Here is a 12,939-nt window from a genome sequence, read left to right on the forward strand (position 1 = left end):
ATGGTATAATGCATAGTTTAACTAACGGGGATAGATTATATATATATATATATATATACACACACACACACTATATGACACAAAGTACAAATCATTTCTAGGAAACAATACACTATATATCATTTAGTTACATGTGTGATGTACAGTACAGTAAATTACAAAGAAGCTGCTCTACAGACAGCAGGACCCGGTCAGTCTTTCAGTAAGTGAGCCGCTCCGAGCAGCTCGGTGACAGAACGCGCTTCACAGCGGCTCAGTCCCGCTCCCTCCTGAGCAGCTCAGAGCTGCAGGGCAGATTTCATCACCCGAGAGAGCGGAAACATTCTCGCTCCGAGATGCTGAACGCAGCCTTTGCCTTGATAAAGACCAGCCAGCCTGGTCTATTCATTCATTACTTTCATGTTAAAAATCAACTCATTTAATTGCTTTTGGAGGGCAATGTTTTTTTTTTCATTGTATGTAAAGCTCACGGCTAAACAGCATTGAACACTATTGTATATATATACACACTATACTGTATATACACACACACACACGGTGCTCCCCCTTTATAAGACAGCCCTTTATACTGGTTATAAGGCGGTACGGTCATGGCTCCCATTTGCCCCATAATGGCATTACACAAATAGCTCCCGACTACAGCATTACAAAGGGGGAGCACTGTATGTATGTGTGTATATATATATATATATATATATATATATATATATATATATATATATATATATATATATATATATACACACACACACGTATATATACATATATACACATACCATAGTTTTTTTTTTTTTTTACTGGAAGAACAAACCAAACACAGAAACAACGAATACACTGATATAGGAACAACTTGTCTGACACACGCCGATCAGTGCAGAAACACATTCTTCCGAGTAAAACATCACTGGGTTTTACCAAAAAAAAGGTTCCTTTCCTCAGTGATGCTCAACCCTGGGAGCGCTGCAGGAAACGGCTTCAACTGCATCAAAAAAAAGCCAGCAAACCCGACCGCGCCGTTCTACCAACGCACTGCAGCGGCCTCCGGAGTGTCTCTCAGTGTGTGGGGATGCTCGCAGTGTCTCTCAGTGTGTGGGGATGCTCGCAGTGTCTCTCAGTGTGTGGGGATGCTCGCAGTGTCTCTCAGTGTGTGGGGATGCTATGGGGGTGCTCGCAGTGTCTCTCAGTGTGTGGGGATGCTATGAGGATGCTCTCAGTGTCTCTCAGTGTGTGGGGATGCTATGAGGATGCTTGCAGTGTCTCTCAGTGTGTGGGGATGCTATGGGGGTGCTCGCAGTGTCTCTCAGTGTGTGGGGATGCTATGGGGGTGCTCGCAGTGTCTCTCAGTGTGTGAGGATGCTATGGGGATGCTCGCAGTGTCTCTCAGTGTGTGGGGATGCTATGGGGGTGCTCTCACTCTCTCAGTGTGTGCTGGTGTCGGAGGGGCACAGCCCCAGCCCCTGCTCCGGTCCGGATGGCTGCTCCGTGTTTTCCACATGTCCGTTGTGCAGGTGTCCGTACTCGAAGCGGAGCCGTAGCTCCCCGACCTTCGACCTTGGCAGGATGTCGGGGATCCACTCGATGATGAATGGGGTCGGCTCCTTCTGGTCCGGAGCCGTGTTCCCTGCGGACAAATAACCCCAAAATCAATGAAAATAAAGAAATCGACCACATGTTATTTCTTATGCAATTATCTTGATGTTTTCTCTCTCTTCATTGTTTAATGAGAGCGAACTGTAGACAGACAGACAGACAGAAAAAGGAGATGGATGGATAGCGATAGAGGGATAGAGATAGAGATCGATGGAGAGATAGAGATATGGATAGAAATAGATGATAGAAAGAGATAGATAGGAAATGTATGTAACATTTGAAATACAATTTAATAGAATATGAATAGAAATACTAAATCAGGTCTGTTTTCACTGAACGTCTCTGATGGTTATAAACAGTAAACAAATATTTGCAATGATTGGATTATTTATCCTTAATTATTTCCATCCCTGTGTGACTTATTAAACTCATTGTGAAGCCAGCAATGGAAGCTGATATGCGACGGGAGTCTTGAATCCGTCGCTGGCCAGTCTCTGGCCCGTCCGGTCACTCACCCACGCGGAGGAAGGTCTTCAGCTCCAGCGGTCGGATTGCTGGCTGCCGGTCCGAGCGGCCGGACACCGCATCCCCAACGGGCTCCATTCGGACCGGCGGACATCGGAACAGCTCGAAGGAGCCGTCGCTATTCTTCACGAAGCTCTGAGTCACCTCCAGTGGTACCTACATGGGAGAGAGTTGAGAGGAGAGTAGAGAGAGAGAGGAAAGGGGAGAGGGGAGAGAGGAGAGGGGAGAGAGGAAAGAGGAGACAGGAGAGCAGGGTGAGATGGGAGAAGAGAGATGGCAGAGGGGAGAGAGGAGTGAGAGGAGAGGAGTGAGGGGAGAGGGGAGAGAGGAGTGAGAGGAGAGGGGGAGTGGAGTGAGGGGAGAGGAGGGAGGTGAGAGGAGAGGGGAGAGAGGAGAGAGGAGAGGGGAGTGGGGGGAGGAGAGAGGAGAGGGGGGAGAAGGGAGAGGAGAGGGAGGAGAAGGGAGAGGAGAGGGGAGACAGAGGAGAGGGGAGAGGAGTAAGGGGCGAGGAGGGAGAGGAGTGAGGGGAGAGGGGAGGGGAGTGAGGGGAGAGGGGAGAGAGGTCAGTATGTGATGTGCATACGGGAGTGAAGAGTACTAACCAGTAGGGTAATCAGATGAATTAGAGTAGAGTTGTTTAGAATAGGGTGTAAAACGCCTGAACATTTTCATGACTATATAAATGCTGGCGCTGGTGTGACACTCACCTCCGGCGTGTCGAAGATCTGCTTCACCTGCAGGATGTTGTGGACGTGCCAGCTGTACTTGGAGAAGCTTCCCAGGGGAAGGGCGTCCCTCCTGACGAACGCTGTCAACAAACAAACAAATAAGAAATGGACAAAACAAAACAAAACAAAAGAAAGCACCGCCCCTTTATAAAGGTTCACCATGTTTTTATTGCACGGCAGTTTAGCAGTCCCCTCATGCTTCTCCCACAGTTATACGGTGCGTTTACCGTAGTTTACCCTGGTGTGCCATTTTATCAATATGCTTTGCTATGCCTTGCAGTTCTTTACAATGCTTACTTGTGCTTCACTGTGCTTAATTACACTGTGCTGTGCTTTCACTGTGCTTAATTACACTGTACTGTGCTTTCACTGTGTGTATTACACTGTGCTGTTCTTTCACTGTGTTTATTACACTGTGCTGTGCTTTCCCTGTGTTTATTACACTGTGCTGTGCTTTCACTGCAGGAAAACTTTTATAAGGTGACCAAACCGACACAGAAACACTAGTTTGTTTGTAATCAGTCCTGGCACGGTGTACCTGTGGTGGAGTTGGGGTTGGGGTTAGGGTTTGGGTTTGGGTTTGTTTGTAATCAGTCCTGGCACGGTGTACCTGTGGTGGAGTTGGGGAGTCTCTTTTTGTTTCCCGCGGAAATCCTTTGCTGCAGCGCTTCGAAGAAACTCTGCGGGATGTGGAACACCAGGGGCTCCGGCTTGCCTGGAAACAGAGACAAATCCACACGGGAATACAGATCCACGCGGGAATACAGATCCACGCGGGAATACAGATCCACGCGGGAATACAGATCCACGCGGGAATTCTGCAGTTTCCACTCCCCCACCAACCCATCCCGCTTTTCTCATGGTAATGCAACCACAGTGTACCCTGGTTTGTCATGGTTTTCAATATGCTTTACCAGACCTCTCTGTGCTTTACAATGCTTCCCTATGCTTTACCATGCCTCTCTGTGCTTTACAATGCTTCCCTATGCTTTACCAGACCTCTCTGTGCTTTACAATGCTTCCCTATGCTTTACCAGACCTCTCTGTGCTTTACAATGCTTCCCTATGCTTTACCAGACCTCTCTGTGCTTTACAATGCTTCCCTATGCTTTACCAGACCTCTCTGTGCTTTACAATGCTTCCCTATGCTTTACCAGACCTCTCTGTGCTTTACAATGCTTCCCTATGCTTTACCAGACCTCTCTGTGCTTTACAATGCTTCCCTATGCTTTACCAGACCTCTCTGTGCTTTACAATGCTTCCCTATGCTTTACCAGACCTCTCTGTGCTTTACAATGCTTCCCTATGCTTTACCATACCTCTCTGTGCTTTACAATGCTTCCCTATGCTTTACCACACCTCTCTGTGCTTTACAATGCTCTGGCGCTGACAATCAGGTGAGTGTCGCTGGTGTCGATCAGGCTGATTTAGCATTCAAAGTGAAACCAGTAAAGAAATAGTTGCTGGGGTTTGTGTGGCTCGCTGTTCTCCACAGAGTAAGAAAAGCAGCGACCCACACGAACCCAAGCAGCTGTTTCTTCATTCGTTTCACTCTGAACAGGTAAATCAGCCCGATCGACACCAAAGACCCTCACCTGTGGAGAGCTTGATCAGAACAATCGAATAATCGGTTTGTGCAGCACCGACTACAACACTGTGGATGAGACTACATATTATTATTATTATTATTATTATTATTATTATTTACTGATTTGTCAGACGTCTTTATCCCAGGCGACTCACAGGTGTTACAGGGCAGCACAGGGTTACAATGCAAGCTTCATATTTAAATACAGTGTAGTTTACAGTCAGTGCAAATAATAATAATACTACTAGAATTCAATATGAACTAGGATGCAACAAGTTAGGATTACAACAAGTTATATCTGCAATCACATACTATGTGTGCAACATGTGAGTGTTTGGAAAAGACTATTTTTTTAAACCAGCTTCCGGAGAACTTCAGGACCGCTCCGTCTCTCACTGCCTTCCGTTCCGCCTCCTCTGAGACCCCCCCGTTTACTCTGCGCTTGTAGATCTCTTGATCCGCCCCTCCTGCTCTGCACTGGACTCGCCTGACCTCAGCACCATGTTACTGGATCCTCAGCTGATGCGCTATCCTTGCACTATTGCACTGCTAACATGTCACTGTAGATATAACTTGCTGTGATCCTAACTGGCTGCATCCTAGTTCAGATTGTATTCTAGTAGTGTTACTATTATTGCACTTACTGTAAATTATACTGTATTTAAATATGAAGCTTGCATTGTAACCCTGTACTGCCCTGTAACACCTGTAAGTCACCTTGGGTAAAGGCATCTGCCAAATAAATATGATAAATTGCCAGTAAATTGTATATGAAATGAACCCAGATCCCCTCACAGCCCTCCTCCTCACCATCGAACTGGAAATGCATGGTCTGGTGGATTCGCTCCGTCACGCTGGCCAGCCATTGGTGGAAAGACAGGGTCACATGGGCTTCGTCTACCGGAACATTACTTCCTGTGACAGGCAGAAATGAAATATAGGGATGCATATTCAATACAGGGATGAGAAAAAGACTCCCACTGCAGAGCAGCGTGAGGCAGTCCAGGTTTAACATTCATTCCGGAAGAAAAATACAAACTGTACTCACTCAGATTATACAGAAATCCTGGTTTGTGCAGTGCAGTACAGTGCAGTGCAGTACAGTGCAGTACAATATAGGTTTAAGGTAGGCATGCAATATCAGTGATATTCTAAGAACATATTAAAGTACTTAAGAAAATGTACCCCAGTTCAGACCATCAGCTCTCGTCTGGTTCCTATTATTATTATTATTATTATTCATTTCTTAGCAGACGCCCTTATCCAGGGCGACTTACAATTGTTACAAGATATCACATTATACATTATTTCACATTATACAGATATCACATTATTTTCACATACAATTACCCATTTATACAGTTGGGTTTTTACTGGAGCAATCTAGGTAAAGTACCTTGCTCAAGGGTACAACAGCAGTGTCCCCCACTGGGGATTGAACCCACAACCCTCCGGTCAAGAGTCCAGAGCCCTAACCACTACTCCACACTGCTGGTTCCTAGCAGCTGATTGATCTCAAAACTTTGTCAAGTCGGGTCTTAAAGGATCCCAGTGATTCAGCATCAACAACATGGCTAGGTAACCCTTGGTAGCCCTTAGTAACTCATTCTATGGCCTCGCCACTCTCTGTGTGAAGCAGTGTCTCCTTCCCTCTGAGTGTGACTAGCATTAGGAGGCTGTGTGGTCCAGTGGTTAAAGAAAAGGGCTTGTAACCAGGAGGTCCCCGGTTCAAATCCCACCTCAGCCACTGACTCATTGTGTGACCCTGAGCAAGTCACTTAACCTCCTTGTGCTCCGTCTTTCGGGTGAGACGTAGTTGTAAGTGACTCTGCAGCTGATGCATAGTTCACACACCCTAGTCTCTGTAAGTCGCCTTGGATAAAGGCGTCTGCTAAATAAACAAATAAAAAAAAGTAATGTCTGGATGGCCTCACCTGCTCGCTTGAGTGCAGAGGAAACGACCTGTTTCCTGGGTGCAGGTCTCCTCAAGCCAGCGCTCCCCCCGTCTCTCACTGTGATCAGAGGGATGCTCACTGCGGGGGGCACAAACGCACAGGCATGTCTGGTGGTCCGGTGATTAAAGAAAAGGGGCTTGTTACCCCAGGAGGTTCAAATCCCGACTCAAGCGAGGTCCTATCGGAAGTGACTCTGCAGCAGCAGCAGTTGTTGATGAAGCATAGCTCACTCTACTAGTCTCTAAGTCGCTAAATGACTAATTAATAATGAGAGCCCAGCATGCAGGGAGCCGAGCTTCTGAAGGTTATCCTAAACACTAAACATGAAGCTTCAAATCAGCCTGCGCAGCTCAGTTCAGATTCTGTTTAGTTTCCTAAATGTTTAAAATTTGGTATTAAAACACGTTGACAGCTATGGCCAAACGTTTTGCATCACCTAGATTTTTAGGATTGAAGAAAAAAACAAACAAATAAAACAAACAACAACAATATGAATATAATTTATATCTTATATTTAACATCATGTAATCAAAGAAACTACAAAATCGCAAAAAGTCTACCGGAAGCCATAATAGTAACGCAGTATTTTTTTGTTAAGCATATGGGGAAAACTACAAAGCGGTGTGTAATTCAAGATATTAACGTAACGTTATTCAGCAGGTTTCATTCGACTTTATGAAGCAAAATGAGTTCACTCTATAGGGAGAAGCAATGCTTTTTGGCCACAGCTGTAGACTTTAACGTATTGTGAACCGATATTAAAAAAAAAAAAAAAAGCCATAATGACAAGCCCTGTATTAGAGTGCAGTTACACCCCCTCACCTGCTGTGGCGCCTTCTCCCTTGATCTTCTTGGATTTTGCTGGTACGCAGGGCTCACTATGAGGAGAGGCAGCAGAGGGGTAGAGCAGGAGAGACTCAGGGTTTATCGGCAGACCTACAAAAAATGACATTGCCCTCCTCGTATAAGGTTAAGGCGTCCCTTCACAGCGGGCTCACTTTAGTTTCTAAAGACAGATATTTAAAAACTGAAGCCCTGTATGATGATCACTCTCCCCCTCCCGTCCCCCTCCCCTCCCAACCCCATCCTCACCGTCGGCGTCACCGTTAATAAATCCGCTGAACTCCTGCTGCAGCTTGTGGTCGCTGGCGAAGGCGCACAGGCAGGCGTAGAAGTGGACGCACCTCCGTCCCGCTGTTCCTCCCTCCTCCCCTCTCCTCGGACCAGCCGCCCCCCCTCGTGCAGCCTGCTGGCAGGAGCACTGGAACCTCATCTCCGGGGGGCCCCGCGACCCCTCCCGGCCCCTCCCGCGCTCGCTAAAGGAGGCATGCAGGTAGCCCAGCGGGTGCAGCTCGCTGGCCTTGCATTTCACCACCATGATGCTCCTGGTGATCCGCTGCACCAGGGGGCCGGACGACTCCGTGGCCAGCTGCCAGATCGCCTGCTTCGCCTCCTGGGAGGCCTGAAGGGAGCCCAGCACGGAGCTCTTGAGAGTCAGCGGCGAGGCTTCCAGCCGGCATTCCGTGGCCAGCTTCACGTGGAGGCAGGGGCTCTCCGGCGCCGCCCCGGTGGTGGTGGTGGCTGCCCGGCAGCAGGCGGGGACGTAGCAGCGGCCAGAGCTGACCTGGGTGAGCAGGGCCCCTCCCCCGGGGGTCCTGATCTCAGCTTCATCCACCCCTAGCTCCACGAAGCCCCTGTAATCCGGGCCGCGGTCCCGCTGGCGCACGGAGTAGAGGCGCGGCGAGGAGGAGGAGGAGGAGCCCGGGTCTGAGCCTGTCACAACCCTCACGGCCTCCGCGCTCGGCTGGGGCTGCTGCTGCTGGCGTCGGTTGCTGCTGCTGCGCCCGGCCCCATCGCGGAATACCGCCCCGCACCTGAGAGGACAGAAAAGAGCTCACGAGAACATTGTTTTGTTTTTTTTTGCCCAATTATTTTTACACCTGATTCCCCCCCCCCAATTTAGACATCGTATTCGTTTCTTCACTGGTTTATAGACATCGTATTATTTTTTTTTTTTTTGGGGGGGGTTGTTTATTTAACCAAGAGATTTACGCATGGAGACCGAGGCCTCGTTTACAAGGGGGTCCTGGAAAACAATAAAAGGACAAATACTATACAAGCAACACAATAAAAATGTGTGGTTAAAACTTAAGTCAGCAGCATACAGATATCAGAACAGAGTGAGGAGTAAAGCATTGGCAGGAGGTTCTAAGTAATGGTTTATAGACAGTGTATTGGTCTCGCTGGTTTATAGACAGTGTACTGGTCTCGCTGGTTTATCGACAGTGTACTGGTCTCGCTGGTTTATCGACAGTGTATTGGTCTCGCTGGTTTATAGACAGTGTACTGGTCTCGCTGGTTTATAGACAGTGTACTGGTCTCGCTGGTTTATAGACAGTGTATTGGTCTCCTCGCTGGTTTATAGACAGTGTATTGGTCTCCTCGCTGGTTTATAGACAGTGTATTGGTCTCCTCGCTCACCTCTGGTTCTTACAGCTCAGCCCCCGGGTCCCGTTGTAAACGCCACACTGGGGGCACTTCCGGATCCCGCGCAGGGTGGGCTTTCCCAGGTTCGACAGGAAGGGGGGGGTCTTGGTGCGATCCCGCGGGCTCAGGGAGGGGGTGCTGGGTGCTGTCGTTGGGGTCACTGCTACTGCTGCTGCTGCCGCAGGGCTGCCCTCCATCGTGTACCCCTGTGTGGAGAGAGAGAGAGAGCGGGGAGGAGAGACAGCGAGAGAGGGAGAGACAGAGAGGGGAGAGAGAGAGCGAGAGTGAGGGGAAAGAGAAACAAAGACGGGGGGAGACAGAGAGAGGGGAGAGAGAGAGAGAGAGAGAGAGGCTATTGGGTGACTGAACTGGGAGAAGTCAAGACAGAGATGTACTTTCTCCAACACTGCAATAAATACACCCAAAGAACATATTCTTAAAAAACATTCTCTCCTGCAATTCCCAAACCTGACCAGTCCAGAGAGTGGCAATCCTACTAGGTGAAGGACACACAGCCCCCACTGGCTGCCCAGTATGTGTGTCTGAGCACTATGCACAGGGGCACTGAAGGAGGGGAGGGGAGGGGGGGGGTTCGTTTCTTTATTTAACAGCGTTCACTTTATCATTCCTACCATTACCTCTATATTTAATTAGACCTTTCCATGTATTAACTTTTATTGATGTTCCTTATAATATTGTACTTTGTAAACGCCTTGGCAATGCCACCAATGTTGTCATGCCGATAAAGCACCTTTGAATGAGAGACAGAGAGAGAGAGAAACAATTGTTTTGTGTTTTTTGTCTCTTTTTGCCATTGATTTTAGTTAATAAATAATATAATTGCAGCGCTTGGTAATACGTAGTTGCTCTGTGCATATAAACGCGTATTTCATGTTTGATGATGTCGCTGAGTGAATGAAATTATTTACAGGTGCAGTTATATTTGACCTGAAAATTATTTTTTACATTGTCAATGAAAAATAAATAAATAATATACATATACATATATATATATATATATATATATATATATATTTTTTAAAGTGGTGTTTAAATGTGCCCCGTATTTTACACCGTATGTTGTTAAACAATATATATTATATATATATATATATTAGTTTTTAATGTACACATAAGTAACACGTTTACTGCACCGAGTTTACTTTTTTTTCCAGAGCTAGATATTTTGTCCGAAACGTCCTGAAATAAACTTTGTGCACCTTCGCTATAACTAAACTTTTTATTTTGTATTTGTAATATTCTAGACTGCATGGCATTTAATAATATTTATATATAAATACTTATTTTCTCTATCTCTCTACATTTCTAGACAGCACCCGGCTTATTGCATATAGTTGACATCCTAATAATAACAACAATAATGATAATAATGTTCCCATTAACATAACTTAGCCCCGTACTACTGCTGTTATTCATATATATATACACTACATTTAATTGCTAAAACTGGGTAAATAATCTTAAACGCAGTGATGTAATTTCCTTTTTCTTCAAGCTTGGAGACAGGACTGCTAGACCCTCCTGCCAGAAAACACCACAGCTCGGTTTCGCTGAGATTCTTGTTCCTGATCTACAGCACAGTTGACCGGTTTTTTGGGAAATGCACTTCTGCAGTAAACACTACCGATTTGAACACCGGCGGTGCTGTGAAAGGACTGCGCTTGGCGTCGAATCTACCTGGAGGTTTAACCCCTTCCGCTCCCGTCTCTGTTTGGCTGGCTTTGTCTCAGACTCCAACGACGCCGCTCCCTCAGGTTCGTCGCCATTCCTTCTTACAAACGGCGGTCGGCGTTGCGGCTGTAACGAGGCACGGGGTTGGTCGGCGGCTGGCCATGTGACAAGGCAAAGGGGCGGGGATGGCTGAGAGGGGCGCGGTGTGTGCTGGGAGTTGTAGTGTTGTTAACATTCAGCGACAGCTGTGCTTAAAAAACCCACGTTGGTATTTAAAGCTAGTTGAAAATGTATGTTTGCAGTACAGTACACTAAGAGAAGTGTTTCGCAGCAAGAGTGCATTGTGTTGCACGAAGTACTTGGATAAGTAATAATGATGCGGTATTTGTACTACAAAGTTACTGTGTCGAAAATACCGAGCGCTTTTTACCTCAATGAATTACGATATTAGTTCAAAGAATTGTATTTGAAAAGTTGCAACACGGTAGCCGAACTATGCAACAACACACAAGCTAATTTGTACGCCAGATTTACATTTTTATTTAAAAAAACAGTACCACATTTTTTTTTTTCAAATAAAATGGCAATCATAAATAAATAAAAGTTTAATACGTAGCTGCTTCTGCTCCTTGATCTACTTCGAGCCCTGCTGTCTGTTCACTCAACCTGCCCTGAGAATGCTTTACTACCCCTTCTCCACACTGAGACCTGAATGAACCTGCTTGCAGAGGGAGGGGAGGGCAGTCACTGGAACAGCACAGTGCTTTACTACCCATTCTCCACACTGAGATCCGAATGAACCTGCTTGCAGAGGGAGGGGAGGGCAGTCACTGGAACAGCACAGTGCTTTACTACCCATTCTCCACACTGAGATCCGAATGAACCTGCTTGCAGAGGGAGGGGAGGGCAGTCACTGGAACAGCACAGTGCTTTACTACCCATTCTCCACACTGAGACCTGAATGAACCTGCTTGCAGAGGGAGGGGAGGGGAGGGGAGTCACGGGAACAGCGCAATGGCAGTCAGAACATGGCACACCATCCTAGAATCTTATTCGCTGTCCATCCCTGGTGTCTCCCCTGCTCTGGTTTGGTGCAGAAATAGCCAGTCCCACAGAGTTCAATTTGAAAAACCAAACGCTGGATTTAGTAGTTTCACCAGTATCCCCATTACCTGCCAAATTCCACAGCAGCAAGCTTTCTCAATCCACACTGCAGACATTCACAAAGGCTTCCAGTTAAAATGTTTGTCATTTTTTTTCTCCTGTTATTACGAATTATTCATTTAGCAGACACTTTTATCCAAAGCGACTTAGAGACTAGAGAGTGAACTATGCATCACAACTGCTGCTGCTGCAGAGTTACTTACAACAGGACCTCATCCAAAGAACAGAGCACAAGGAGGTGAAGTGACTTGCTCAGGGTCACACACAGCGAGTCAGTGACTGAACCAGGATTTGGACCCGGAACCTCCTGGAAACAAGATATTATCTTTAACCAGCGAGCGTCCCACGTGATTGCACAGGAGGTCCTGTAAAGCAGACACCATCACCGCAGGCATGAGTGTTAACATCAGTTGTCTCGGTTTCATTTGAGGTATGAAATGTCTGGAAGCGAAGAGGAACACATTACATTCTGAGGTGTGGTACAGATAGTCAATACTGTGTGCGGCTGCCTGACTGCTTTAAAAATATTTTTTTTATATATATATATATATATATATATATATATATATATATATATATATATATATATATATATATATATATAAAATCCCTGCAATTAAGCAGGAGTGTTGAGTAGTGGTCAGGGCTCTGGACTCTTGACCGGAGGGTCGTGGGTTCAATCCCAGGTGGGGGACACTGCTGCTGTACCCTTGAGCAAGGTTACCTAGATTGCTCCAGTAAAAACCCAACTGTATAAAGAGGTAATTGTATGTAAAAATAATGTGATATCTTGTAACAATTGTAAGTTGCCTTGGATAAGGGCATCTGCTGAGAAATTAACAATTAACTCTTTTCAATTGCTGTAAATGGACCTGTTTACAACACTGATGGGTCTAATTTAATATTATTTGTTTATTTATCAGACGCCGTTATCCAAGGCGACTTACAGAGACTAGGGTGTGTGAACTATGCATCAGCTGCAGAGTCACTTACAACTACGTCTCACCCGAAAGACGGAGCACAAGGAGGTTAAGTGACTTGCTCAGGGTCACACAATGAGTCAGTGGCTGAGGTGGGATTTGAACCGGGGAATAGCGGTTTATGGCAGTGATATTCTGTAATGTGATACTTTATAACTGCAAGTCACCCTGGCTAAGGGCATCTGCTAAGAAATAAATAAGAATCTGTTATTAGGGCTGTGGCACCAGCA

At 46.3% G+C, this 12,939-nt stretch overlaps 1 protein-coding gene across 1 annotated transcript; it reads right to left on the reverse strand.

Moving 5' to 3' along the window:
• Window positions 1-1,049: 1,049 nt before the first annotated feature.
• LOC117397728 (uncharacterized protein C2orf42) lies at window positions 1,050-10,774 on the reverse strand. The gene is made up of 10 exons (XM_059008615.1): window positions 10,572-10,774; window positions 8,868-9,079; window positions 7,479-8,260; window positions 7,209-7,322; window positions 6,366-6,464; window positions 5,242-5,346; window positions 3,454-3,558; window positions 2,823-2,923; window positions 2,106-2,271; window positions 1,050-1,621 (listed from the first exon to the last, which is right to left on the reverse strand). Exons 2-10 carry the CDS (start codon window positions 9,068-9,070, stop codon window positions 1,419-1,421), a joined length of 1,878 nt encoding a protein of 625 aa, XP_058864598.1. The 5' UTR covers window positions 9,071-9,079; window positions 10,572-10,774; the 3' UTR covers window positions 1,050-1,418.
• Between the last annotated feature and the right edge of the window lie 2,165 nt (window positions 10,775-12,939).

The sequence above is a fragment of the Acipenser ruthenus genome, chromosome 37 (genome assembly GCF_902713425.1).
Source record: "Acipenser ruthenus chromosome 37, fAciRut3.2 maternal haplotype, whole genome shotgun sequence".
Classification (NCBI taxonomy): Eukaryota; Metazoa; Chordata; class Actinopteri; order Acipenseriformes; family Acipenseridae; genus Acipenser; species Acipenser ruthenus.

Bases quoted from the DNA above. Each gene is read 5' to 3' on its own strand.
- LOC117397728 (XM_059008615.1), bottom strand. From the start codon at position 9,070: ATGGAGGGCAGCCCTGCGGCAGCAGCAGCAGTAGCAGTGACCCCAACG. The intron at 7,323-7,478 runs GTGAGGATGGGG...CATTTTTTGTAG, and splicing joins TATTAACGGTGACGCCGACG to GTCTGCCGATAAACCCTGAG. The intron at 2,924-3,453 runs GTACACCGTGCC...GTTTGTTGACAG, and splicing joins ACTCCCCAACTCCACCACAG to CGTTCGTCAGGAGGGACGCC.